Source organism: Mycena indigotica (assembly GCF_014461135.1).
Source record: "Mycena indigotica strain 171206Taipei chromosome Unknown Mind.scaff0001, whole genome shotgun sequence".
In the NCBI taxonomy this organism is placed as follows: domain Eukaryota; kingdom Fungi; phylum Basidiomycota; class Agaricomycetes; order Agaricales; family Mycenaceae; genus Mycena; species Mycena indigotica.
The window spans coordinates 4,800,108-4,825,938 of NW_023503000.1; the positions used below are offsets into that span (position 1 = coordinate 4,800,108).

Below are 25,831 nucleotides of genomic sequence, written 5' to 3' on the forward strand. Positions count from 1 at the left end.
TTCTCTGCCAGACTCGGAGAGCCCAACACTGTCACGGAGTGAACAGTAAATGTTGGGACATTGCTTGAGGTACCACGAGTTGACATTGAGTTGGATACTCGTCTGCAGGGCAGCTAATGGCAGGATTAAATTGAGGTGCCAACAACAGCTATTATCGTCCAACCTCCCCGTCAATTCATCCCCACCAGTTCGGGTCATCTCGTGGATTCTACCCAAGATTCAGGTCCATAAGTAGAACAACTGTAACATCACGCTTACCTCGTCGGCGCGCACCCTTATAGCGATGAAATCCCCCAGAGCATGCTGCGCCAAGAAGTTGTCTGCCCATAGCTTATCCTGGGCATACAAGACGGGAATTGTGACACGGACATCTTCGAGGGTAGACGGACGAGCGGTAACCACTGCGCCAAGCGCGTTCCATGCGTCAATCTGGTCCGCGCTCATTGATGGGCGGGGGATGGAGGAGACGTACAGCCTGAATTCGAACGACAGGTGCTGCAGAGTCGGTATTGTGCAGCATTCTTTCACGACCTGGCGCAGACTTAGGGGTTCCCACCTGTCACAGATGTGGAGAACACGAAGACGAGGGAACGCAGAAAGACCGATTGACCCCAGCTGCAATCCATACTCTGGCGTATATGTGAGTTCAACGGGAAACCGAGGGAGCAAGAGCCACAATACGTGTTTCCGGCCACATATACAGCTCTTCGAGCATTTTTGCACGAGCACAGACTTGGACCAACGGTGTCAAATACTCCGAATGGGACTGTACCGCGAGGACCCGCAAAAAGGTCAAGTCGAGTGGGCCGAAAACCACTTGGGTTGGCATACTGCGGCCACCGACAACAAGCGACTCTAGACCGCCACCTGCCTGACGCTCAGATAAGAGAGGAAACTCTGCCTCCTCGTAATACCACGGCTCTGGAAAACAGAGGACCACTCGTCTCAGCTTGGGAGACTTGGCGATAATCGCCAGTATTTGTTGTCGATGGGCAGTATCGCTGAGTTTTATAAACACGCCGCGTAAAGACAGGGTGTCAAGCTGAGAAGCGATCTTTTCAATTGCAGCCTTGAACGAGCGTGAAAACAACTCCCATTGGAGAGTCTGGAGTTTGGAGCGCAGATAAAAGTGCCGGAGATTGACGAGAGACGGTAGTATGAGGGAGAGTGTGCGGGACGCTTTGACAATCCATGGCAATTCGTCTGAGGGGCTTTCAACAATGTGAAGAGCGTGAATTAAGGCACCCATATTCCTGGGCGAGTCGAGCAGTTTAAACAGCCTCTGACATTTGTTTGCCATGTGAATCCCTCCATTGGCACCGACAGGCATCAATTGTAGAGAACGAAGCAAACGCAGACGAGCTGGTCCCGCAAGACCGCGAAATGTGTACGTGCATGCTCTCAACGTGTTGTCGAGGTCGGCGTCGTTCGGGATATAGTGCACGATGAGGTCAAGCAGTTCTTGTGGAATTGACATGACGGTCAAGGACTCGGGAAAAAGCTCTGCATGACTCATCCACCGTCACATGGTCAGACTCGGACTGGACCTTGGTAAATTAATAAAGTGATTATGCTCCCAAACAGGGCGGCCAACCAACCGATAACAAACCATGGGATCTGAGAGTAAACATGCGACTTCCACGCTTCAATGATCATTGGAACTGAAATTTTAATTTTAAATTCAAACGGTGGCCCTTGCCCAACATCAACTACAGTACTTAGTATCGACTCGGAGTCCGACACAACTGACAATTCGGCCATGGTATTATTCGATCTGGTACAAATTAAGCAGCTATATCACGGTGACATCCATTATAGCGCATTTCAAGTCCATCCAAGTGCATTCTAGTCCAACTCTGGCACTTTCCAAGGGTAGCTTTTCCGCAAGGGATCCTCCCCCTTCACGCCGAGGTGCCTGCGCAACAGGTCCGCGACATGCTGGACGTTGATCTCCAGGTCGAAACTGTCGTGCCTCGGTGGCGGGACCACGATTGCGGCATACGTCTGCGAAAGCAACGACGCTTCCTCGTGAATCATCATGGCAATCCGGTTCTCGGTCATGAACTCGAGAATGAAGGTGTCTTTCTGTGCCCTATTCTTTGGTCAGAAAACGGAAGAAGACTGTGTCTGGGCAACATACCATCGGTGGTTTATCATTGCTCCGCCATGTGGGCCGACGATGGCGAGCGCGTTTTGCGAGACATACGAAAAGAGCTCGTCGACAGTATGGAATGAGTCCGCATTGAATATGACCATTTCTTCCCCCAAATTGCGCTCTTCGAGGACGGACTTGATGGTGGCCAGAACCGCTTCCTCGTTGATGACCCATCGTCCATTTGAGGCCTGCCCAGCGGAGCGCGACATATAGAGCACCTACATACACATGTGAGTCTTGTTCAAGACGAAAAATAAACGAGTACCTTCTTGCGCTGGACGGATGTCGAATGCCGGTCTGGGACGCCAAGAACTTCGAGTAACCGTAGGGACGGCCACGGATGTACCAAAACTGCTCGGCATGAGAAGATGAGCCGCCTGGCAGCAATCGACTTGTGTTGATGGACGACATGATTTTCAGGAAATCCCATACGCTTCCATAGCTCCTGGACTGTTTTGGAGCCAACTTGACCGGTTAGGACGGCCACGTTTCCCCGCATTTCTTGGTAGAGATGGGAACCTTGGACTACGATGTGCGTTACACGGTCCAGAAAGTGTTGGAACGAGTTGGCGTCGGGAGAAAGCGCAATAAGGGCATTTGGGAATGCTTTGGCCATCTTGTCTGCAGCGAGCGGCTCAATGGATGTCGTGCTGACACCTTTGGACATGCATGCTCTGTCTGACCATATGTCCGGGCCGAAACTACGGGTATATTGTACGTCGTGAAAAACCTGAGCACAGAATCTTGAGCCGAAATCGACTTGGAAGAGCTGAGAACGCACATAATTTTGTCCCGACTGCCCACTGTATCTGACCCAGCCTTCGACAAGATGGGCCCGATCGCGGTATTCAGGATCATTTTGGGCGAATTTCTGCCACACATCGCGCTGGCTGTCTGTCGCAAAATAAGGCTGGCGCAGCTCGAAGTCAGGGTACAAAAGCTCCTCTGAGTGGATGACATGCGACATTTTCTTGGCAAGACAGGGCGCATAGTGCTCCGGCATAGCAAATGAACAACTCGATAGAGCCAGAGGGGCCCATTGAGAGCTGGCGTTGGCCACCGACGACGAGCGCTCAAGAGCTTGTGCATATTGGAAGGGGGAAGGGGTGGCGGGATCAACGCGGTACCAGGCGTGAAGGAATATCAACGCGGCAGACGCGTTAACAATCAGGACAGCTAGGTATATTCTGCGTTTGGAAGAGCGTAGCGAGTTCATGAGAAAGAGCGAGGGGGTTGCATAGAGTGTTAAAGGCACCACCGGAGATGTAAAAGAGTGCGGAATCGAAGTGGTGAGCGCTAAGTCAAGGATGAAAATGGAAAGAAAGCCGAGGGTAATCCAAGGGTAATATCGGTTTCATCAGCTTTCCGCAGTCGACAAGTCTCCATAGCAAATGTGAGTTCCTGGTTCTAAGCCACAACTGAGCCATGGCCAACGAAGTCACTCGCGCTCTTGACAATAATGAGTGTGTCGGAATCAAGTTGTAAAACGGCAACACTCAGGCTACCAAGCAACAACTTTGGGCATCTCGGAGTTCCACGTGATCCAGCCTTTTTTCCTTCCGACTCCCAAGATGTTCTCCGCACGTCGTTCTCTCCGCCAGCTCGCCTCAACTTCTGCCCGTCTTTCGTTAAGGCAGCTGGCTGTCGCGCCCCTTCTTCCGCGCACCGCGCTCCAGGCGACTCGCTCATTTTCAGCCACCAGTCGCGCTCTCAAAGCTGGATCCTGTTTGTTTTCTAAAAACGTATAGACCTTTCTTGACTTGTATTCCAGCGGATATCTCCCTTTCACAAAAGCTCTCAGAGGAACTGAAGTACGAGAAAGAGGCCGAAGAAGGGCAGGAGCCAGAATTCGTGCGCGACTTCGCGTCGCAGGGTATATGGCAGGTCGGAAACGTCCAAACCTCTTCCATTCTGTTTTCTAAAGCTCCTAACAGATCAAAGACACGCCTGGCGACAATGAAATTGTGCTGACCCGACAGTTTGGCAACGAGAGGTCAGACTTAGTCTTCACTTCGCAATCACACAAGTTTGACAAACATGGCAGCATTCGGCTCGTATTCTCTGTTGCTGACCTGCAAAATCAGGAACCAAATGAGTTTGACGAGGAGGCAGGGGAGGAACGTCCGGAGGAGGAGGAGCAGCAACAGGATATCATGCGTGCTGTTCTCACTATCACCAAAGTTCGTTTGTTCGTCCCCCCGTCTGGCTTTTGCACTCAAGAAACTTTCAGTCGCCTACCAGTGGAGCGCTTGAGGTAGACATGACCGCACAGAACGGCCAGTTCCTCGTCGAGAACGTTACGTTCTACCCCGACACGAAGCTGGGCCAAGACACCAGTGTCGATGCTGATTGGAAGCGTCGTGGGCTGTACCTGGGGCCTGAGGTGCCGTTTTGAAAATTTGAAGGATGCTTTTAACTGACGACTGCGCAGTTCAGCACCCTTGACGTTACTCTCCAAGAGGAGTTCGAGAAATACCTTGCCGAACGCGATATCGGCGAATCCCTTGCACTGTTCATTCCCGACTACGCTCATCATAAGGAACAGAAGGTCAGCTTCAGTTTTGTTTCCTCGTCCTAACAACTGACGCATTTTGTAGGAGTATGTTCGATGGCTGAGCAACGTCCAGAAATTTGTCGATATATGATCCCGTAGACGTTTCAAAAGTATCTAATATTTACTTAGCTACCACCACTCAATACTATTGACTACCATTTCTGGAACAGGTTGGTGCTCTAAGTCGCAAGGTACACAGAGTCGATAGCGCCTGAGATCCTTGCAGCAATATGGGCATCGACTTGAGCCCAGTAATCTTCCTTATACTTGGAGCCTCTCAGCCAGTCGGAAATATAACTGCCCTGTCCTAACAGTACCATGACAAACCTCTGTTCTACCTTGACGATGCCCAATTCTTCTACTGAGAACTTTCTCGTCAACCTTGTATAAAGCACAGCAAAGGCGCGCAACCCAAGACATGAACTGAAGATAAGCTGCCAGGTTTTAACTGTCGGCAAACTCTCTAATGCGAGATGGGTGAGGCTCGGGAGGAGCGCCAGCCTCTTCCAGCGCTCCTCGATCAGGGTTGACGAGAATCCAGCATCCGACGCGGTTCCAAAAAGCGACAAGTGGGACAGTTGGGCGAATGCGGGGTGGCTGAGCGACGATACGGCCGACCGCGAGCCAGAAAGAGTGGCAAAGTCGCAGTAAAGGCGCTGTAGACTTCCGGTCTGAAGAAGATGCAGCGATGGATACACCGGCCCACCGATGATTTCGTCGTCAAACAAAAGGAAGGGTGACGGCCAGAGGAGGAGGTTTTGGGTCCCAGAGAATGTCGACAGCGCGCGATTGATGTCCGCCGCTTGGAAGGAGATGAGCAGGACATTGCGGACTGTGGCATTGAGAAAGCCAGCGGGCTTGTGCTGGAGTATGTAGTCGAATGATTTCAGGTCCCAGATGTGCTCTTTATCCATAATGTTACCGACAGCCAACTTGAATATCAGAGTGTGGTAGAGAATTGGTTCCGTCCTGCAACATGTACTTCAACTGTGGTTCATAGGGCTATTTTTAACTTGCCATCGTTGCACGCGCTGCGCGACACGAGCTAGAGTTGGAACTAGTCGCTTGTCTGCATGCGCGAGGGAAGAGAATATCAGATACTCCAGTTCAGCTGGTAGACGGCTCATAAGTTATTTATCATCGGACCAAATCGCGATACTGTGCTGTGACGGCGAGCACGTGACCACGTCACGCGATGAGCACCTTTCCACCGACCACAACAAGCGCAACTCAAAAGAAGGAGCGCAAGTACGCGGAGCTTGCCAGGTCAGACGCGTCTCTATTCCATCACGCCAGCCAATCCATTATATATCAGCGCGCTCCAGAGGATGTCCAAAACCATGGCGCAAACGGCCGATTTGTGCCAAGAGGTGCAGCTTGATCTCCATGCGATGCGGGATTTTGCTGGCATCGATGCCGCAAAGTATGCGTCCTTCATCCTGAAATGATTGACTGCTTTAAAGTGGCTAGATTTATGACTGTGGCAGCGCAGATAAACAGACTTCAAGACGAGGAAGAGAGATCCACAATGGAATAATACACTTTGTACCTCTATGGACCGTCACACCTCCCACAGAGAGTCACTAACTCAGTGTCTGACGCTGGCCATCGCTGCTCCAGAATTAATCCACCAAATTCATCTTCGACCTGAACTTGAAGACGGGCATGATCGAATCATCGATGTGGGACGACTGTTGGCTGTGCCACCGCCCTTCGGTGAACGAGTCAAGACCAATGTGGACATACAGATGACCGATGTGGCAAGGCCTTTGAGCGAATGAAGAATTGCTGGACATCAGTTTGGGCAGAAAGTGCTGGATTATCATGGCCAACAGTTCAACACGCTGCTCATTGCGGCTGCCTCAACAGTCGCGCCTCCGTGTGTATTATTTAAAACTACTTTGGCTCACGATTTGGTATTCCCCGTTCCAACACGAAATTCCGTCCAACCCCTCGTGTTCGTTCACCTGCCAGCCAGGCCGTGCAAAGGGAACTTGGAAAGGGTCAAAACATCTCCTCTGACTATGGCTACGCATCGTTGTCATGCAGTCGAGAGGAGCAGAGAAGTGTGTCATTCTTCGCTGGCGGCGGGGTATGTCGTCGGCGTTAAGTTTCTGGTCCACAGTCCGTCTGGGAGGATGCGGCCGAGGTGCAAGCCGAGAGGATTGGAGAAGTAGCACCTGAGGGACGCTGTGAATCGCAAAGCCTTAGTTTCACAAGCCAGTTGTATGTTGGCAGTGCCTCCCGACATTGGAATTATATGCCACCAGCTTTCCCGGGGTGATCGAACACGAATCCCTTCCACAGGATCTTACAGGGTGATTTGCCCCAATCTGGCTATGCGCTCCACAAATCCATTTGCTGGCAAGCAGCCGAGTGTGGAGAATGTATGGTGGTCACCAGTGACATCTCAAGCTTGGGTGGCCTATAATTTTGCCAACAGCTGTAAAGAGGATGTACATGTAGGTTCAAATTCTTGCGGGCTGACGCACAGGCAGTGAATATTACGTGGGCAAGCCGACTAACTTAGGAGTTAGGACGAGATTCACGAGAAACAGAAAAGAAGCATACTCGTACAGTATCAACAAAAGGAAGAAAGGAATATTAAATGAACGCTGTAAGTGTGCCTGGCTCGATGGATGTAGCTATAACTGGTATCGAAAGGTGCGTATTTTGTCTAGTATTACATGGTGTGGGGCAGTCTTTGCGTTAGGGGATAGATCGTACAAGAGGGGAATAGCGAGATAAAAAGCGCAGCCACGACGAGGCAAGGAAAAGGTGTGACCATGTTCCTTGTACAACCACCGACCGGCCAAGCACGGGCCAACATGAGAGAAAAAAAATAAATTGGATTGAAACGGCGTAACGAGGGACGAGGAAGAATAAGAAACCAGACTGTGGACCGACAAAAGCCAGCAAGAGGCGAGGCGACGTGTATGAGATGATGGGAAGGCCTTGACTTTCGCCCGAGTAAACGGTGCAAAGACGCCAACGGGAAAGCCCCAACATCCTTTACTGGTTGTCTTTCTTCTTCTGCTTGCGCGGAGGTGTCACGGGCCGCCCAACATTTATTCCGCCGTATGGATACTTCGCTTTTTTCTCAGCTGGCTTCAAAATCTTGATGCGGATAAGGGAAAGAAGAACCAATGACTCATTTCACGCACTTGGAAGGAGCACAATAGTGTCTCGTCAACACTCATCATAGCACCCGCGTTGTCAAACTCCCCACAATAGTTCGGCGCTGAGAACAATGTAACCAGATGGCGTCGCGCGAAGAATTCGTATCCATCCTCGACGACCTAGTCCAAATTAGTTGCAGAGAAAGTATTGAAGTGGTTGTCGCACCTGATGTGCTCGGCAGATTAGGTCCATGTCATGTTTTTGCAGGAACCGCGAAACTACGTCCGGTCCGAAAGTGAAGGAGACGCCTCTGTCATTCTCTGACCATCCAGTTATGTCTTTGTCGGGGTCGGACCAAAGGAGGTCGCAGAGCAGACCTGAATCTGTTCAGAATGGAGCTACTAAAGGTAGCAGCAACGGACCGGTGTCAGGCACATCCGTTGGCCGCATCACTCGTCTTATCTGCTCCATCGACTGTAGGTCCGGACTCAATCCACCATGCATCGTGAAAATCTTCTCGTCAATAATCGCGGCAATAGGCAAGCAATTGAAACAGTCGGTGAATGTCTTCCACAATTTGATATTGTAGCGGCGCTTGCCTACACTATCGTGTGAGCGAAAAAAAAGGACCAAAAAATTTGGCCACGTACATTCATCGTAGAACCCGTATATTCTGTTGATACTTGCGCATTCATGGTTTCCGCGAAGTATGAAGAAGTTTTCGGGGTATTTGATCTTGTAGGCTAACAGGAGACATATTGTCTCCAAGCTTTGCTTCCCTCGGTCAACATAGTCGCCGAGGACTACAGACGAGTGAGTATGGCCAATGAGAGAGAGAGTGAGAGCGTACATAGGTAGTTGGCTTCAGGAGGGAAGCCGCCATATTCGAACAAGCGCAGGAGGTCGTAATATTGGCCTGGATAAAAATGAGGGCTTCGTAATGCACAAGCCTAGCCTGACGCACCATGAATGTCACCGCAAATCTTAATTGGGGCCTCCAACTCCAGCAGAATGGGCTGATTTATGAAGATTTCTCGTGCCTTGGTGCAAAGGTATTTGATTTCGTATTCTTGCAGCTGGACGGGTTTTCCCGGACGGTTTCCGCGCACTGAAAAGGAGGGGTTAGGGAATCCGGGTACTGGACTGGGGCTTTTCGGGCGAGACAGTATGGGCATCAAAGACGACAACAGCGGACAGATGTGTCCCCAAAATGACTCGACCAAACACATATGTGCATGGAAGGGCTGCTCCAATACCCCCAAGCCTGTCCACTCATACCCGCCCAACGGTGAAAACGAATGCCAGCGCACTCACCCTCTGCTGAACTGTCAGCAAGCTTGGAATAAAGCGAAAAAAAATCACGAGCCTAGCAGCCGGTCTATCACTGAGTCCAAATCTATTTCAGCAACGACGTCGGCCATATTGAAGTCCAATAGCGGAGGTTCGTGAAGAGGGAGGGCGAGAGAGTCGTTACTCGAGCAGGCGATTTGGGGTGGAAATTAACGGGGATTTCCGGCCGCGTGCAGTCCTAAGACGTCCACAGGTGGGTTTTTGGGAGTTGGGAGAGCAAGGAAAGAGGCGGGCAGGGGCGACGGCGGAACGACGTGAGGGTAAAATCGATAAAGCTGACCAAACACGAGTAAGCCGACGTTTGATGGCAAACTTTCTCTTGTTTCGAACGACCAACCACAATCAACTAACGACCGCGGCCACAAGTTATTGGAACTACAAGTTATCTACATCAAGATAAACGAGAGTCATAAGCAGTACTGTCGCGTATCCAACAACCGCTGCATAGCCGTCACCAGTCGGCATATAGGTCATGCTGCTACTCCAGCTTCGGAATCCTACGATTGGTTGAAGTTATCGCTTTGAACGACTGTTGGGGATTGCGCTGGAAGACAGTTGCCACTCAGCATGCTGCCGCTGATATTGCAAGACCTGACTATATCACTGAATCTCTGCCGAGTTTTCGGGTGGCTTCAAAATTTTCAAAGGATTTTTAGCGTGCGGTACTTCGGCTTGAGTTGTGTCCCCAGTCTCACGAGCCCACAGCCTAGCTTCAGATGGATGGATGCAGTGCCCATGACACACTAAACTGACGTTGACGCGAAGCGAGATAGATTCTTAATTTATGAAGATGATCAAAACTCGGGTTTTCTTTTCCTTCCCATCCCACTCTATTCCTCTCCGACCCTCTCCCCCATCGCGGGCGATGCCGCCAGAAGTTTCGACTCCTCTGAGCTCTTTACAAATGTTTGACCCGACTTCGCTCAGTCCAACAAATCTTCCGAAGGTTTGTTCTCTTCACCAAGCTGTTCCTTCACTAAATTGGAGTACAGAAACTCATTCTACTCACGCTCGCCCTCCTTGATCCTTCATCTCCGTATGTGTTGCGTCTCGCTATTTGCCTGCGCTAACAAATGGACCAGAAAATTCCACGAACTGTCAAGGGAGATCCAAGTGTGGTCAGACAGAGACATCGTTGCAAGCCTAGCAACATACGCCTCGGTCGTCGATACGTTATTCGACGTCCTCAAGGAGGCAGTACGTGTTTTTGTGACTTTTTAATGCATCTGATGGCGGTTAGCATCGGGATACTGCGATCGTCCAGGATGTTTTCGACAAGTTATGCGAAGACATTGAGGCCCTTCACGATCATATGCTCGACCTGCTTCATACCCCGGATACCTACCAAGTCTTTCTTACAAGTTCGGAGGACCAATCCCAGCAATTGCTTGACCTACTCCAAGAAGTGCGTGCTCTTTCATCAGCTTGAGTATTGCTCATCGGCTGGTAATAGCTGCTTGATCTGTTTCCGGACTCGACGGAGCGACCTGTTTTGTCCAAAGCACTGCTTCGAATTTCTCGCGCTTCAGGCCGCCTTCCGACTTGTTTATCGCTGTCAGGTCTCCAAAAGATTGGGAAGCAAGTTGCCGCTGGTGGATTCGCGGACATTTGGAAGGGTCTTATTCGAGGACAAAGTGTCTCCGTCAAGATCATGCGGTTATTCCGCGATGATGACATTCGGGACATTCTGCAAACCTTTGGTCGCGAGGCACTCATCTGGAGACAGCTCTCCCATCCAAACCTCCTGCCGTTCTTTGGCTTGTACTATCTAGACAGCCGGTTGTGCTTAGTTTCTCCTTGGATGGCCGACGGGCATGTTTTGGAGTATCTGAAAACTGCACCGCCGGATACCGACCGAGTGTCTTTGGTACAGAATTCAATTCCCCTTCCCACAAAGCTAATCATAGCACAGATGCTTGATGTGGCTCTCGGCATTGAGTACCTGCACGAAAATAACGTGGTCCATGGAGATCTAAAAGCGGTTTGTTTCTGTCACCTATCTTCCCAAGTATCTAATTAGGTTCAGATGAACATCTTGGTAACACCATCTCATCGTGCTTGCGTGGCGGACTTTGGACTGTCATCCATCACTGATGCGATGACGCTCAAATTCCCGCATTCAACCGCGAGTGTTCGGGGAGGAACGCCCCGCTATCAGGCTCCTGAGCTGATCAACACCGACAATGTCAGCCATTATCCTTCAGACGTGTATGCTTTTGCGTGCGTCTGTTATGAGGTACTAGTAGTTTTTCTCGCTAGTTGTTCCTGGTTTTCTTGATACCATTTTCAGATATGGAGTCAACTACGCCCGTTCCATGAGATTAATCAAGACATCTGGGTTGGTATCCAGGTCTTGGGGGGGCTTCGTCCTACCAAACCCCAGGACATGGCGGAAGAACACCCTCTTTGGCTTTTGCTCCAGGAAGCATGGGTGAAGGATCCTACTGAGCGGCCAACCATGACACACATTGTCCATCGGCTAGTCGGTGACTCAATCGGCGCGACAATTCGCTCATACGGCTCATCGGACTGGGACGAGACATTCAGTTCGAGATTCAGGCGGTCTTTCCAGCCTTGGCCGCTCTTGCCGTCTTTGGACAAAATCAAGCGCCGTCTTGTGGGCAATGGTTCGTCACTTTATCTCATCGTACATGGATACTTAGTCTTGTTTCATGCTAGATGAGGAGCCTCATATGGACTCAGACAGTGCTTCAACCTCTTCGCCCAGACCAGGTCATTAGGATTTCTCTCTGTTGATTATCGATGCTCAAAATTACCACAGAGTTAACTCCACTTCCGCCAATTAGTACTCTGTTTGCATCCACCGGAAGGCGACGACAGAAGAAGTCCCGTCTTCAAAGTCTGTATCTGCCCGTCTCGTGCCTCACCGCCAACCACTACGTCCCCATCCCGACAGACGACCCTGTAGTTGAGGTATTCGTGTCCACTCACGACCTTGAAGTCCATCGTGTTGGCTTGTCACACAATCTTCCCTCCCTGCCGCAAATGAGCCCCAGCTCTTCACAAGACTCCAGCCCTGTCGGCTCTCCGCCGCCAGCAGAGAGACTCCCGGATTTGGAAACGTTGCGTCAAGACTGCCTGCGGATGCTATCAAACCCGCATCCAACGCTGACCCCACGATCAGAACTCGGTTTCTTGACCTCCCCTCAATTGAACGCAATTGACCTCGAGCTTGGTGGTCGCACTCTCATTGACGATGCTCCCATCCCGGAATTTCCGGCGACCCCACGCCTCAGCTGCAGCTCTTCCTTTGAAGACGAACCTCTTATTGATCCCTCGGATCGATGGTCAGAGTCAAATTTGGTCGATACTACCCCCGACCCGGCAGAGACACCGTCTCCAGGCAGCAGTGCAGGGCCGACATCGGACAGTCCCCGGCTTATATATGGTCCTCCACTCCGTTCGAAACGAGCAAGTGATCCACTTCCACTTCGACTAGCTGCCAAGAGGCGACGGACTGAGCCAGCGATGTCCATTCGCTCTCTTTGCGAATAGGTCGAAGACTGCATAACCTAGACCCCTTTCCAAGGGAACTCGTGGGTGTTACAAAACATTGAGGCTTTTCAGGCCTTATACATTCAAGTTACAGTTACACATATTACCCGCAACTTTGTACATTAGACACTTTATCACAACGTATCTCGACGCTTGATTCCAACATGACAACGCAACGGCTTCCGCAAAAAGCCTTCGCGTGTTTCCAACTGGGAAACAGTTAGAAAAAAAGGAAAGTCCAAGTGCATCCTTACCTCCTCTCCTGGGAATTCCAACACAAAGTGGAACCTGCGTAGGATCGAGGCGACAATTATCTGCAGTTCCAGAGACGCCAAATTACGTCCTACACATGCCCTTGGACCGACAGAGAAAGGATTGAACGTTTTTGCCATGAGGTCCTTCTTGTCCTCTTCGAACCACCGTTCAGGGCGATATGCTTCGAAATCCAAACCCCATACCGCTGGATCACGATGAATGGTGTAGCTGGGGACAGAGAGCACCGCTCCTGGGACAAACGTGTGTTCATTGAGTGTCAGACCCTCTGTAGTTGCTTATGTCAGAATTCATCTTCGGCTCTGATCCTACAAACCTTCGGGAACAACGCGAGGAAGTCCTAGCGCACTGGTAGAATGCAGACGAAGAGCTTCGTTGATGCATGCGTCAAGATATGGTAATCGTTTGACCTGTAAGCTGGTTGCAACACGCTCATCTTCGGTGCCAAGCTGCTCGTCGAGTTCTTTGTGGAGCTTATCCTGAACAGCAGGGTTTGCAGCGAGGTAATAGATAATGGCACAAGTCGAACTACGAAAAAACGGTCAGAATACGAGGATGAAGAATAAATACGCCACTGACTTGGAGGTTGTATCACTTCCAGCGATCAGCAGCGTCAGAGCTTCAGCGGTCAACTCTGGACGACCCATCAGGTCACCGTTGTCGTCCTTACCCTGCTGCAGCTTGCTCAACAAATCCACACGGTCTGTAGGCCCACCATCAAGTCGCTTGGCGACAGCGACGATAGCAATCCCGGCCAGCTTTTTGACATCTTGCAGTCCCTTGTTGTACCAGGGGAATTTGCGCATGATTGGTCTGACCCATGCTGGCAAAACACCCATAGACATTGAATACTCGCCGCGACCGTTCAGCACAGCGACAGCGGGGATATGCATCACGGCAGTTTCGTCTTTGGAGTCGAAGGTAACGTCATTTGGCCCGCCCCTTGGAACGGGCGCAGCATCACGGGCGGCTTCAATCATGCCAAACGGCGCACCAAATGCGAGGTCTCCGATGATGTCGAACGCGAGATAGTTGGCCCCTTGAAGGATTCAGTGGAAATTAGAAGGTAAGCATGAGAAGCTCACATGGAAGACAGTCAAGCCAGAGACGGCCATTCCTCCCAGTCCAACCGCTTTCCCCCTCGGCTCCAGACCCTCCCTTCAATGCGCTGTCATATAAACGATCCCATTGCGAGAGCAGACTGTCCACGTATAGTCGGATATGTGGCTCAAATTCGACCACGCTTTTCTGAGAGAAGATGTGGGACACAATCTTGCGTTTCCGGCCATGTTGTTTGCGGTCGCGTGTGTTGAAGAGGCCGCGTTCGATAGAAACAAATGCGTCGTAGAAGGTTGACTTCAAAGCGCCGTTTCCGTGGGCATAGACAACGGCAAGCGCATCGGGGTCCGCTACCGAGACCTCTGAGGGTGAAATGCGAACGAATGGACCTTCACTCAGTCAGCAAGTTGCGCAAGGGACAGTCAAGCCTCTTCCACTCACCATACTTGAGATGCATTTCATGGATAACCTCTGACCTGTGGCCTTGTTGCGAGACATAGCCCAGCCAGGCATCAGAAAATCTTGCAAGTAGTGGTCCTGGGTAGCGTCGTATGCCATATGGGTCGAGGAGATAGAGAATGAGATGGACGCCTACAACAACGGCGGCAGGCAAAGCGACCGCAGTAGCGAGAAGCGTGGAGTAGCTACAGTCTGTGAACGGCATAGGTTGGAAGAAGGGTTGCGTTCTCTGAGAAACACACCCCGGTTAAATAATACTTGCTAGTGGGCAGCAAGAAAGATAGCTCGCGGTCACGCGCTCCGGTGGCAGCGGCACGATCGCACCGAAGTACTTTTTACATCGCTCTCATTGGTCAGCCCGCATTGCGCGACGGGAACGGATACTCGGACATGGGTAGCAACTCGCTGTGGACATATTGTTCAAGTCTACTCCTAGAGTCATGCTACACTCTGAATCTTGACAGAAACAGCTTATCGGTTTTCATTTCCGATCCTGCTCAGCTTCTTCAAACACCCTCATCAACAAATCTCTAAACTCTATAGGTCGCTGCGAATGGATTCCGTGGCCGGTGTTGTCCCACTGTACGAACTCAGCGTCCGGCATTGCTGCTTTAAGGTCTCTCGAGTGTTGCAAATCCATGAGATGGTCCTGGTCGCCACACAGAATAACGACCTTGGGTATCGTGCCCGCAATGCGAGCGAGACGTGTCTCGCTAACGTGGTGGGTGAGGCCCGCGCCGAGCTGAGAGATGTGGCCGATAACTTGTTGTTTAGGTCCAAAGACAACACGTCGAAGATATGTCTGGATGTTCCAAGTTGAGTTAAAAAGAAAAGATAGCTCTTTCATCTTGACCTACCTCCGTTTGTACTTGACGATTGGTCCGACCTGGATCTATCAGGGACGACGCCTCCAGCCAGGATGGGGTATAAAGCATCTTCATGACAGTCGGGGCCTTTTTCTCAGGCTCTGCAATGAAGAGCAGTCTACACAAACGTGAGCCAGCAGTGAGAGTAAAACAGTAAACTCACCGGGTGAGACATTTCACGCCCTCCCACTGAGCCAAGCATTAGAATGCGAAGCAAGAAGTGTCAATTCAACACACGGGGGGTAAATTTTGCCATGGTCGTCCGCCCGGTGTAGTGACAGCAAGTGTCAAAGATGCAATTCGTTCTGGAATACTAGACGCGAGTTCTTTTGATTTTAAGACATCAACAGTATACTTATAGCGAGAGGAGAGAGGGGAACCTTGAGCGATCATTCCGCCTAGACTTGTACCCACGACATGAATCTCTCGTGGCGACTTCCACCCGATATGGTCGAGGAGAGTGACAATATCTTGCGCCATCCCTGAGGTTCTACGCGGACATGAGAAGACATATAGAGGAAGGAGCATATCTCGCACGTATATCGACCAGCAGGATAGCCAGAGTAACCCACTCCACGATTGTCAAACACGAGGACCGAATATTTCTGCGCCAGTTCGCGGACCTGAAATTCCCAAGCGAAGGAGTTGGTGTTGAGCCCGCTAATAAGTACAACGCGCTTGGTCAATGTCAGCTTTGGGGTCCGAAGTCGAGGCATATTAAGTCGACCTGGCGCCCTGTGCCATGTTGTTCATAATAAAGCGAGTGGGTGTGCAGTAAGGAGAGCCCGGAATGCACAGGGCAAAAGCCCTTGCGTACGAGGCTTGCAGGGTCGAACATGGTCGGGTAATCCGACATGTCTTCGTCCGCCATGATGGAGAAAGGCAAGCTTGACACAGCACATGATCGCGATTTCGACAGGCAAGTCATGACAAAGTTTTTTTCAAACCCTTGGTTCTCATGTAGAGTTCTATTTCCAAATAGGTGCACACCTTGGACTTACAACTGAACACATGGTATAACAGAGAGATATGCTACTGCAAATCAAATCATATGTTATATTATGTTCAAGCTATAGTGGCTCTTGAACTCCCATTGGTATTAACATTTTACAAAAGGATTTTTCTTTGCAGGGCCAAGAATTGAGCATTGCATTGCACTGATGCAGCTATTTGTGTGTGTAAAGAAGCCTGTACTACAATGAAATGCATCGCTGATTTGGCTTGTTTCTTGCGATGAATTGTTGTGTCGTTCAGTCATCAACATCGTCGCTATTCATCGATGCGACAAAGGGTGAGAATCCCATCTTTGACACGGTTCAAGTGATGTGGGTTGAACATCGTCGCAGTTTTGGAGGTAAGGTAGACGTGGTGGTTCAGGTTCAAACTACTTTGACACTTCGGCTAGTTCCCAAGGGGAAAATAAGCGACCCATCAAAAGTGTGAGAACCAATTTAAGGGAAATTCGTCGTCCTTTCATTCCCTTTGCCTCTACCGCAACAATTATTTGTGTGCTAGGGCTATACCGGCACCCTGTCCCCCTGCTAACATTCTGTGCGCACATCCCCCCGGGCTGTCCTTCTGACTTTTCTCTTTGTTCGACCTTCTGGCAATGGCAGCTGCGACCCGCCTTGGAAAACGCGCCACTCCGCCGCCAACTCTGACCCCGACGCGTCAAACCAAGCGCCAGTGCACCTCAGATGCGTGGTCCGCGGACAGCCCTCTCAGCAGCGCGGCTTCTACCCCAGAACCGCCGTCTACGCGAACAACGAAACTGGACCACATTGATATAAGCGGCCAGAGACTCAAGCCTACGATCGTTTTCGACACCCTTTGGAAATGGTTAGCGGAGAGGAAAGCGTTGGATGACGAGCGGAGGCAGGGACTGCCGGCACCGTACGTCTTGATGTCAACGCTATCTGTCGAAGCGCGCTAATATAGTCGGCATCTTAGGTGGACAGACGATCGCATTCTTCAGGAATACAAGTTCTGCCAGTCATATCGTGTAATGGACAAAACTTCCCAGTTCCTCATCACCGAAGTCATCGAAAAGGGGTCTCAAGCGCGCGACGAAATCCTTTTCCGAATCCTCCTCTTCCAGTCATTCAACCGTATTGAAACATGGAGGTTACTGCAGAAAGAGCTGGGGAATCTAACTTACAAGGACTTCGACATCGACCGCTACGATAGCGTCCTCAGCAAAGCTAGTAATGGCGGAACTGCAATCTTCACTCATGCATACCTGAAAATTGCCCCCAATGCACTTGACCATACCAAAAACAACTCCGCATCCGGTCATCGCAGGCATTTGAATCTGCTCAAACACTTTATGGATGACCTCCCTGAAGTTCTCCGCTACGCCGAATATGCCGCCGATGTTTACGAGGCGATTGCAGCTTATCCTGGCTGTGCCGCGTTCATCTCGTTCCAAATCCTCATCGCACTGTCCTATTCGAGCCTCATCAACTTTTCTGCCAACGACTTTGTCATTCCAGGATTGGGTTGCTCCTCTGGCCTCGCGAAGATGTTTGGCAACAGCTTGAAGGAGGCGAAGAAAGTCGTCCCAGACATCGAAACCGACATTCTCCGCTGGATGGTCGCAAACCAAGAAGCTCAATTCGATCGCTTGGGCATCACGTTTTCGTTTTTGCGTAATGACAAGGGAGCGGTGTTGAAGCTGGAGCTCCCCGACCTAGAACATGCCGTTTGCGAGGTCGACAAATATGCACGCAAGAAGCACCCCGGTATCAAGAATGGCAAGGCCCAACTCAAGTCAACGTTTGTGCCCACATCCGCATCACTCCCTGCCAAGGTTGTGCTACCAAAAGCATGGTCTCACCCTGCCCGTCGCCGCTCCCATATCAGGGCAGAGAAAATTTCGGTCCACAAAATATATGTCGTAGAGAGCATTCTTGGCGAGAGATTGGGCGGGAAATTGGGCGACAACGAAATGTATTATAGGGTCCATTGGATGGGGTACCCCAAATCGGAGCGAACTTGGGAGCCTCGCAGCGAGCTTATACAAGATGTTCCACAGATGGTTGAAGCATGGGAATCTCGCCGAAAAGAAGCTGGAGTGGACCACCAACAGTGAAATGAACTATTCAGCGTATGAGAGACAAATCCAACAAATCGTTGTGGGCACCCTAAAGTTGTAGTAAAAAAAAGAGCTTAACCTATGAAGCTAATAGTTGATTGAATGCACACCTTGTTCGTCGAGCTCAACGAAAAAGAGAGCAGAAAAACAGGCCATGCCCATGCGTTTGCCAAGTACTCTTGTCGCACTCTCGGCCCAGATACATCGACTTGCAAGGGAGGATAAGACTACTTGTGCCATGGAGTTTCGAACAAGCCGATCGCATACTCGACCCCCGAGAGTTTGTCCGCTTTGGTGGACAACGAGTCCAGTTCGGGCATGACAATAGCCACGGCTATTTGGAGACGAAAATTTGAAGAAGATTCAGTTAGAATCTTTGGAGGCTCCTCCGATGCCAGTGTTGTTGATTGCTGAGGGCGACGGAATCGGTGACGCAGAGTTTCGACCATCCCAGTTGACACAGAGGCTTGTTCTTCGCGTACACGGGCAGAAGAGGCGGAAGACGGGGACGGGGTTCGGTCCCAAATGGTGGCGGCAAGGGGCTGGAAAGTGTTAAATGCTGGATACGCGTCGGAATCTGGGCAGCATACCTGGATAGAGGCCCACTCCTTCGTTTGGGTGTCGAATGAGCACCAAAGGTCCCATATTTTTGGTGGCTCTACTGGACGGATGTCCTCCAAGTTCGTTGTTGTTGGCACATTGCGCCGCTCAGTCCAGCGTTTCCAGAGAAAGAAAGAGGCCATGGCGAAACCGAAAATGCCGACAGCGAGGAACGCCAGTATAAGTGGTGGAGAGGCGGAAAGCGAGAAGCCTTCCGGTTCGCTGCAAGGACTTGTGTTTCGGGAAGAGGGGGAACTGGAGGATTCAGCCATGCTGGTGCATGAGTGTGGAAACTCTGGTGAGGTCGCATGATCACTCGATCGGCAGGTGCCGGCTGGTCTATATTCATCGTGGTCTTGCTGGGCATTTCCAGCTGTGAATAACACCAACTGCAACGCTGGTTGGCGTCACCAATGGCGTCTAAAGCAGGCAAGGTAGCGTAATAGGTGCAGTCGTCAGCCGGATTACCCATCTGACTAATGTGATGCGCCTTTGAGTAATGTTGAAATCCAACCACCAGCAGTTAAAATGACGAACGCCAACGATTGGCCCTTTCCCAACCATGGCCGCCCAAGAAACGTCGCATCTCACTGATCTAACCAAGCTGCAGCGCGAAGCAGACGGCAGCTTCAAGCGCGTTAACTCGACCTTTCGCAATTTTATCCAGAAGGGGGGAACGTTTGAGCCAGAAGAGGGTCGATATCACCTATACGTGTCGTATGCTTGTCGTACGCCGCCTATCTTTGTCTCTTACCCGCATCTGACTTCCGCAGCTTGGGCGACTCGCACCTTGATCGCTCGTAAACTCAAGGGTTTAGAAACTATCATCTGTTTGTCTCTTTCTATTTCATGAGCCTCCTCTAACCACCATTCAGCTGTTACTGTCGTTTCTCCTCATCTGGGAAAAAACGGCTGGCCATTTGCGAACATAGACCCATTTCCTGGTGCTGAGGTTGACCCGCTCTTCAATGCCAACTATATCAAGGACATCTACTTGCGTGCTGATCCCAACTTCTCTTCCCGCTTCACCGTCCCAGTCCTATGGGATAAGAAGCTGAATACGATCGTCAACAACGAATCGTCCGAAATCATTCGCATCTTCAATTCGGCGTTCAACGACTTGCTTCCGTCAGAGAAGGCCACCCTTGATCTGTATCCTGAATCTCTCCGTCAACAAATCGATGAGGTCAACGACTGGGTCTATACGGATATCAATAGTATGTTGCTGAAACTTTCTCCGTCTCTTAAAGAGGCTCAAAATATGTCAGATGGCGTTTACAAAGGGGGGGTTTGCCTCGTCCCAAGCTGCATATGAGACTGCTGTCATTCGGCTATTCGAAGCACTGGACAAGGTCGAGGTCATCCTCAGCGGGCGAGATTTTCTTGTTGGCGACACCCTTACCGAGGCAGATATCAGGCTCTTTGTGACCATCGTGCGTCTTTCTTGATCGCTACATGCCACATTCTCATCGGACCGAAGGTTCGCTTCGACCCGGCATATGTTGGCCAATTCAAGTGCAACATCCGCACAATCCGTGGGGGTTATCCCGCTATCGACTTGTGGGTTTCTCTTATCCGATTCCAAACGTAGATTGAGACGTTTCAGGTGGCTTCGGAAGCTCTATTGGGCCAAGAGCTTCCCGGCGTTCAAAGAATCCACATCCTTTGAGCATATCAAGGGAGGCTATTATGGCGCGCAACCCTTTGTTGGTGAAGTCTTATAGGTAATTAATGATGCTCACCCATTTTTACCAGATAAACCCGACCGGGATTGTTCCCGTTGGTCCTCTCCCACATATACTGCCTCTGTGAAAATAGCCAGACACCATTCACACTATGAATAAACAACATCTTGTTCTGCATTACCAGCTCCGATCTTCTCGGGAAACCATAGTGAACTCGCCGTCAAGTTGAAGTTGTTTGCGCAGTTCTGCTCGCGCTCGAAGATCCTTATCCAGTGAGGGTGACCAAGTATCGCCTACGATTAAGATGCCTCATCATAGGATTTGTTGATATCTGGTGGGTGTGTTCGGCAGATGTGAGAAGGTGCATGTTTGGTTTTAGCATCGAATTTAAACTAACTTCGACTTCGCAGGGAGAGCCCTTGTCAATGGTAATCAACCGACTCGGGCAAACTCAAGTGGGGATGCCAGCGAGTGACGATTAGCTATCTTTTGCTCATCCAGTCGGTTCAGGTGAAGACCCGAGCAGACCTGAATGCGGCAACTGCAGCGCTGGTCACTACTTGGAAATGCGGGCATCGCTAGGTAAATCCGAATCGTGTTTTGATTGCGGGTGCAGATCTCGAGAGAAGCACTGACACGTTCTTGAGTGTTGGCTTCAGTGACGCCACGCATAATTGAACATGAAGAACTGACAGACACCCAAACTTGTAGCAGATATAGATTTGTCGCAACCGCCTTCCCGGGCCCACGCATCATCAGCAGTCGTGCGCTCAAAAGTCCAGAAGCGGTCCAGCTGCCATCCGGGAAAAGGAACCGGTAAGAAGTATGACACGGCCAACAAAGAAAGAAGCAACTTGAAGAAGATGGGAATCAAGCACTCGTTAATTGACATTCAGCGCCTACATTGAAGTTCCAACGGGCCGACACAGGATTCTTCAAACAAACATCCGGGCTTAAATGGTTTTGAAACTTCCCTTACGCCGGGTTCGACCGATGTCCTCTTTGCATGTCTGCCCCTCCAGTATATGACGCCGAAGGTCACTACTCGCAGGCTTCGACGACATCGTTGCCTGCTTACCAACGTCACGATTCCGCAAATGCAGCCATAACATCTACCCAACACACCTTCACGCTCAATGACAGCAAGACCAAGATTCGTGCATCTCTCAGCCTCACGAGTAACGCAACTGCTCCAGAAAGTCTCCCCGTCTTCTTGGAGGGGAACATTGTGAGCGGCTCCCTCGCCGGGAATATTCCTTGGGGGCAGAAGGTTACCCGAATCGTGGTCTTGGTTCGCTATCAGGATGAGTGTGTTGCTGGTCGCTCACCGAATTATTAGGTCCGGGGAGAGATTTGGCTAGGCGGTCCCGCAAACGACGTCAACAGATCGCCGCACCTCCAATCCGACAAACTCAGATTCTTAAATATCGTGGTAACATTATGGGAAAGGGCCCACGGAGCAGAGCTTATCCAAGGAGAGTTCAAGTGGCCGTTTTCTATCCCACTACCGAAGGAGGTTCTACTCAACGACCCTGGAGAGCCAAAAGTACAGCGAAAATATTCCCTCCCGCAAACATTTCTCGAACGTGGTTCACCGGTGACCTTGCACTACTCGATAATGGCGCGAATCGTCTACAAAAACATGTTTCGCGATGTTGACGCAGAGTGAGTTGATGTCCAGGACTCGAATATCTCTGAACCCAATCTCGTCAGAATCAAAACAATGTTCGTTTATGTTCCCGCGATTCGACCAGACCCACCTTCGCGTTTGCGCCAGCTTGCTTATCGAAGCAATTCTTCTATTCCCGGTCCGGAAATTGATCCAGCCGGCTGGTATCTCTGCATGCCAATAGTTGTTCAGGGTATCGTGTTCAACGCCCGCCCCATTCAACTTCAGTGTTTGGTAGGACTTCCATGGACTTTTTCTTAGTACTGACTTGACTTTCAGCTCGCTCTTGCTGAGCCAGTTGAGATTTTCTACGCTTCCAATCTCAGACAGTCTACTCATTCCTAACTTTGCTAGCTCTGTTACACGCGCGGAGGGTTTATACCTTGTCTTCTCACTTATAATTGCGCCGATAAACAAGCACTGGATTTGCTCGCTACTCCATCCGCCATTTCCATCTGTCTACAGCGTAGGATGACCTGTGCACCATTTCGCACAAGCAGTGGCCATTATCCCCTTGCAGCAAATGACGTCCACGAATGCGCTCGAGCAACTTGGTCGCTTGCGGCACCTAATTATCAGCGCCGGGACACACGAGTGTTCGAAGGCGAGATTGCAGTTCCGAAAACTTTAAAGCCGACCTCCGCTCTGGCTCAATTTACTCTTGATGTCGGTATTTTGGCTCTTCACCAATACCTTTTGACCCGGACGACAGTATTATGTTGTACTACAGCCTCCACGCGCGACTGGATTCGCCTCCACTGGTGTCAGTGGCCCACTCTTGAGCCAAGAAGTAAAAATTGCGACTATATTTCCTCGGGTGAGTGCATCAATCGTCGTTTCCAAAACCAGAGAATTAATTGGACAGGGAACGAGACCTCGATCCAATGCTCCTACTAGTATAATTTAAACACCACTTGAAGTAATGAAATGATAGTTTCACTGTGATGGCCTATCGAGTTGTGGTTCTGCGTGCACGCTAAGGTTGAAGACTTGAAGTGCTGATGGACGACTAATCTCACGTGATCGCGGCGGCCAAACTTTACAGCGACCGCCGTTACCAATCATCTCCTTGTCGGTCATGGAATGCGCCAGGTTCATACAAGGAGCATGTCATCCACTCACAAGAGCGTGAAGCCCCCCGCTTGCGACTCTTGCAAGGCCAAACGTGTCCTTTGCCATGCTCAGGTGCTTGAATTCTTGGTTTTGTGAAACTCTGACTCATGCTGGCCAGACAGACGGAAAGCCCTGTCCCCGCTGCGTCGAGAAGAAGATTCTGTGAGCTCTTTCAAGCTTCCGACTGCCTAGAGCTTATGCACCATAGGTGCAAAACAACTTATGTTCCTCGGGGACGGCCCAGGAAACCTACACCAACCGAAACCTCAGAAACTTCTTCAGTAGCCCTTATTCCAGCCAGCAGCAGTAGAGTAACTGGTCTTCTGACCAATCCAGATCTCGTTAAGCATCTGTTCAAATGTGCGTCTCCTTTTATGCTTCCCCCACAATTTCTTTACTTGTACTTCAGGCGTCACCAAACTTCCATTCCACACCCATCCGCTATTCCGGGAGCTCGACCTCGAGAAAACTGTTGCCGCGGCTTCATGGCGCCTAGACCTCCTCCAACCGCATGCCTTCGTTCTTGCGCATTGCATATGCGCCATTGCCGCCACTATTGCCTTCCATCCAGACATCCTCGGTGTTGACATTGACCTCCCCAACTCGCTTTTTGACCCCAAACACTTCTATTTGGGTGCTGATCTTCGACCTTATGGTGCCCGCCGCGCTCAAGCGTGCAGACTGCTTCACGAGGCAGCGATACGTGTCGCAGGAGATGCTCGCATTCACCTTGAAACCTCTGAGTATAATACCTTGTCCTGTTTTATACTGGACAGCCTGGAAGAAGGTGTTTTCTAAAGAATCTTCAGAAACATTAATTGAACTCGAGCAGATGTTGAATCGAGTTCACGTCCATGGGCTGCGAGTTACATGTCTCACGTTCGGACACTGATGGCCTCATGGCCAGACACCCTGCCAAATCGCGGTCATTGGTCGGGCTACATTGTTGGTATATTTTTTGCTTACTCATTTCCTTGCTGAGACAACTTTGAGATGGGAGAGGCGCTTCGAGCGGTCATGCATCGCAAACCTGTTACCATGTCAGTTTATTATCTGCGGTTAACAGTTCCAATACTAATGGTGTCTAGAACGTACGCCGATCAGCTCTGGGTATTACAAGGCCCGCCGCCCTCGCTCGAATCTGTCCTCGAATCATCGCAGAAAGAGCTGGCTACTCTGAAGCATCCTGCATACTTTTGCTTTCGATGCATTGAACCGTGTACAGAAAATTCGCCTTCCCTACGTTATGATAACTCACGGGACGGTCTAGTTCTCTTCCACACCATTACCCTTTGCCGCAACTTTTACGAGAAGATCTCTGGTGGTAAGTTGTCGAGAGCCACATTTCTTATTTGGGTGACCAATTGACAGATTTCGCTCGCCGGCGCCCACTATCCGAACTCGCCTTGCGCGATACGCTTGAAACACTCACCACAATGCATGCTCTGATCACCTTCTGCTTCGCGAAGGTCGACTTCCCAGACCCCCTTTCATTGCGACAAGCACCAGAATTGTTGAGGACAGCAAATCGACCAGAGACATCGGCGCATGTTCGTATATGTGCATCTGGAATGTGTCTTATACTCGTGGGACTCGTGATCACGGTCCACAACGAGCTCGAGAAGAGAGACAATGAAGCAAGATTGTCTTCAACTAGTACTGTCAACGGCATCTCGTCGTCGACGGCAGAAGAACAACCTTCATCACGGCCCGGCCCATCCCCCTGGAGCTCTGCGCGGATTGCTTTCCTTCGCTCACAAGCGCGTGATCTTGCTCTGAGTGTCTTGCCGGACTTGCGCCGAGTCCTGACACTCCAGGAGTTTGCCATTTACGGATATGCGGGGAGGATAGCAAATCTCCTGCGCTGGGCGGAATTCTGTCTCCAGGAGGCGGATCAGAGGGGAGGTATATTGGGTGTTGGGATGGCCATAGGGGACCACGGAGCAGCAGACACTGCACAAACCTACGAACGGTATGATGTTTGTTCTTGATTTTGCGTCTCTTATATGTTGTCAGCATTTTCTTCGAGCTCAAGGGCATCGGCTTCTCACATGCAGGGCCGCAGCTTGATATGCTGATTGAGCGAATGGAGGTACATTTGGCGATGTTTCGTGGAAGTCGCCCTTCTGAAACTATGGAGTCTTCGTCTCGTATGACCTTTGAGGAGCATATGGCCCCGTTTTCGTCAGACACGGATGTGGCGATGATGCCGCCGGAGATGACCTTCCTGTTGGATGGCTTGTGGCTGGTGCCAGGGTTTCAAGTAGAGATATAGCATAGACTGTACATCATTCAAACGCAACTCAATAATTAACTCC

The 25,831-nt window shown here is 50.6% G+C and overlaps 12 protein-coding genes across 12 annotated transcripts; 7 read left to right on the forward strand and 5 right to left on the reverse strand.

The window, feature by feature from the left end:
* Nucleotides 1-1,845: 1,845 nt before the first annotated feature.
* Nucleotides 1,846-3,371, reverse strand: MIND_00132500 (uncharacterized protein; the record flags this gene model as incomplete). The annotated part of the gene is made up of 4 exons (XM_037358256.1): nucleotides 1,846-2,092; nucleotides 2,141-2,373; nucleotides 2,421-2,885; nucleotides 2,937-3,371. The coding sequence occupies 4 exons, from the start codon at nucleotides 3,369-3,371 to the stop codon at nucleotides 1,846-1,848; spliced, it is 1,380 nt and encodes a 459-aa protein (XP_037226166.1).
* A 355-nt stretch (nucleotides 3,372-3,726) lies between these two features.
* Nucleotides 3,727-4,800, forward strand: MIND_00132600 (F-box domain-containing protein; the record flags this gene model as incomplete). The annotated part of the gene is made up of 7 exons (XM_037358257.1): nucleotides 3,727-3,880; nucleotides 3,927-4,039; nucleotides 4,090-4,148; nucleotides 4,200-4,335; nucleotides 4,386-4,538; nucleotides 4,587-4,703; nucleotides 4,753-4,800. The coding sequence occupies 7 exons, from the start codon at nucleotides 3,727-3,729 to the stop codon at nucleotides 4,798-4,800; spliced, it is 780 nt and encodes a 259-aa protein (XP_037226167.1).
* Nucleotides 4,801-5,904: 1,104 nt separating this feature from the next.
* MIND_00132700 (uncharacterized protein) lies at nucleotides 5,905-6,157 on the forward strand (the record flags this gene model as incomplete). The annotated part of the gene is made up of 2 exons (XM_037358258.1): nucleotides 5,905-5,975; nucleotides 6,025-6,157. The coding sequence occupies 2 exons, from the start codon at nucleotides 5,905-5,907 to the stop codon at nucleotides 6,155-6,157; spliced, it is 204 nt and encodes a 67-aa protein (XP_037226168.1).
* Nucleotides 6,158-7,721: 1,564 nt separating this feature from the next.
* On the reverse strand, nucleotides 7,722-9,250 carry MIND_00132800 (Serine/threonine-protein phosphatase; the record flags this gene model as incomplete). Its single annotated transcript, XM_037358259.1, has 9 exons — nucleotides 7,722-7,826; nucleotides 7,874-8,008; nucleotides 8,055-8,206; nucleotides 8,252-8,428; nucleotides 8,480-8,632; nucleotides 8,680-8,745; nucleotides 8,794-9,093; nucleotides 9,144-9,154; nucleotides 9,192-9,250. The coding sequence occupies 9 exons, from the start codon at nucleotides 9,248-9,250 to the stop codon at nucleotides 7,722-7,724; spliced, it is 1,158 nt and encodes a 385-aa protein (XP_037226169.1).
* Nucleotides 9,251-9,963: 713 nt separating this feature from the next.
* Nucleotides 9,964-12,695, forward strand: MIND_00132900 (Protein kinase domain-containing protein; the record flags this gene model as incomplete). Its single annotated transcript, XM_037358260.1, has 10 exons — nucleotides 9,964-10,125; nucleotides 10,172-10,215; nucleotides 10,262-10,376; nucleotides 10,420-10,584; nucleotides 10,633-11,046; nucleotides 11,092-11,160; nucleotides 11,206-11,415; nucleotides 11,470-11,806; nucleotides 11,859-11,912; nucleotides 11,962-12,695. 10 exons carry the CDS (start codon nucleotides 9,964-9,966, stop codon nucleotides 12,693-12,695), a joined length of 2,304 nt encoding a protein of 767 aa, XP_037226170.1.
* Nucleotides 12,696-12,829: 134 nt separating this feature from the next.
* On the reverse strand, nucleotides 12,830-14,691 carry MIND_00133000 (Cytochrome P450 monooxygenase; the record flags this gene model as incomplete). Its single annotated transcript, XM_037358261.1, has 6 exons — nucleotides 12,830-12,904; nucleotides 12,950-13,236; nucleotides 13,285-13,496; nucleotides 13,548-14,007; nucleotides 14,054-14,416; nucleotides 14,469-14,691. The coding sequence occupies 6 exons, from the start codon at nucleotides 14,689-14,691 to the stop codon at nucleotides 12,830-12,832; spliced, it is 1,620 nt and encodes a 539-aa protein (XP_037226171.1).
* A 276-nt stretch (nucleotides 14,692-14,967) lies between these two features.
* MIND_00133100 (AB hydrolase-1 domain-containing protein) lies at nucleotides 14,968-16,238 on the reverse strand (the record flags this gene model as incomplete). Its single annotated transcript, XM_037358262.1, has 6 exons — nucleotides 16,080-16,238; nucleotides 15,890-16,029; nucleotides 15,590-15,842; nucleotides 15,516-15,541; nucleotides 15,344-15,470; nucleotides 14,968-15,288 (listed from the first exon to the last, which is right to left on the reverse strand). The coding sequence occupies exons 1-6, from the start codon at nucleotides 16,221-16,223 to the stop codon at nucleotides 14,968-14,970; spliced, it is 1,011 nt and encodes a 336-aa protein (XP_037226172.1). The 5' UTR covers nucleotides 16,224-16,238.
* Nucleotides 16,239-16,961: 723 nt separating this feature from the next.
* MIND_00133200 (Chromo domain-containing protein) lies at nucleotides 16,962-18,443 on the forward strand (the record flags this gene model as incomplete). Its single annotated transcript, XM_037358263.1, has 2 exons — nucleotides 16,962-17,245; nucleotides 17,303-18,443. The coding sequence occupies 2 exons, from the start codon at nucleotides 16,962-16,964 to the stop codon at nucleotides 18,441-18,443; spliced, it is 1,425 nt and encodes a 474-aa protein (XP_037226173.1).
* A 230-nt stretch (nucleotides 18,444-18,673) lies between these two features.
* Nucleotides 18,674-19,375, reverse strand: MIND_00133300 (uncharacterized protein; the record flags this gene model as incomplete). The annotated part of the gene is made up of 2 exons (XM_037358264.1): nucleotides 19,037-19,375; nucleotides 18,674-18,988 (listed from the first exon to the last, which is right to left on the reverse strand). Exons 1-2 carry the CDS (start codon nucleotides 19,316-19,318, stop codon nucleotides 18,674-18,676), a joined length of 597 nt encoding a protein of 198 aa, XP_037226174.1. The 5' UTR covers nucleotides 19,319-19,375.
* A 233-nt stretch (nucleotides 19,376-19,608) lies between these two features.
* On the forward strand, nucleotides 19,609-20,858 carry MIND_00133400 (Glutathione S-transferase; the record flags this gene model as incomplete). The annotated part of the gene is made up of 7 exons (XM_037358265.1): nucleotides 19,609-19,774; nucleotides 19,820-19,876; nucleotides 19,922-20,267; nucleotides 20,299-20,479; nucleotides 20,527-20,606; nucleotides 20,653-20,752; nucleotides 20,802-20,858. 7 exons carry the CDS (start codon nucleotides 19,609-19,611, stop codon nucleotides 20,856-20,858), a joined length of 987 nt encoding a protein of 328 aa, XP_037226175.1.
* An 879-nt stretch (nucleotides 20,859-21,737) lies between these two features.
* On the forward strand, nucleotides 21,738-23,307 carry MIND_00133500 (uncharacterized protein; the record flags this gene model as incomplete). Its single annotated transcript, XM_037358266.1, has 7 exons — nucleotides 21,738-22,022; nucleotides 22,071-22,396; nucleotides 22,445-22,634; nucleotides 22,680-22,697; nucleotides 22,755-23,066; nucleotides 23,113-23,217; nucleotides 23,266-23,307. The coding sequence occupies 7 exons, from the start codon at nucleotides 21,738-21,740 to the stop codon at nucleotides 23,305-23,307; spliced, it is 1,278 nt and encodes a 425-aa protein (XP_037226176.1).
* Nucleotides 23,308-23,507: 200 nt separating this feature from the next.
* MIND_00133600 (Beta-lactamase/transpeptidase-like protein) lies at nucleotides 23,508-25,788 on the forward strand (the record flags this gene model as incomplete). Its single annotated transcript, XM_037358267.1, has 9 exons — nucleotides 23,508-23,585; nucleotides 23,632-23,675; nucleotides 23,722-23,873; nucleotides 23,923-24,300; nucleotides 24,346-24,458; nucleotides 24,507-24,553; nucleotides 24,602-24,837; nucleotides 24,885-25,485; nucleotides 25,530-25,788. 9 exons carry the CDS (start codon nucleotides 23,508-23,510, stop codon nucleotides 25,786-25,788), a joined length of 1,908 nt encoding a protein of 635 aa, XP_037226177.1.
* Between the last annotated feature and the right edge of the window lie 43 nt (nucleotides 25,789-25,831).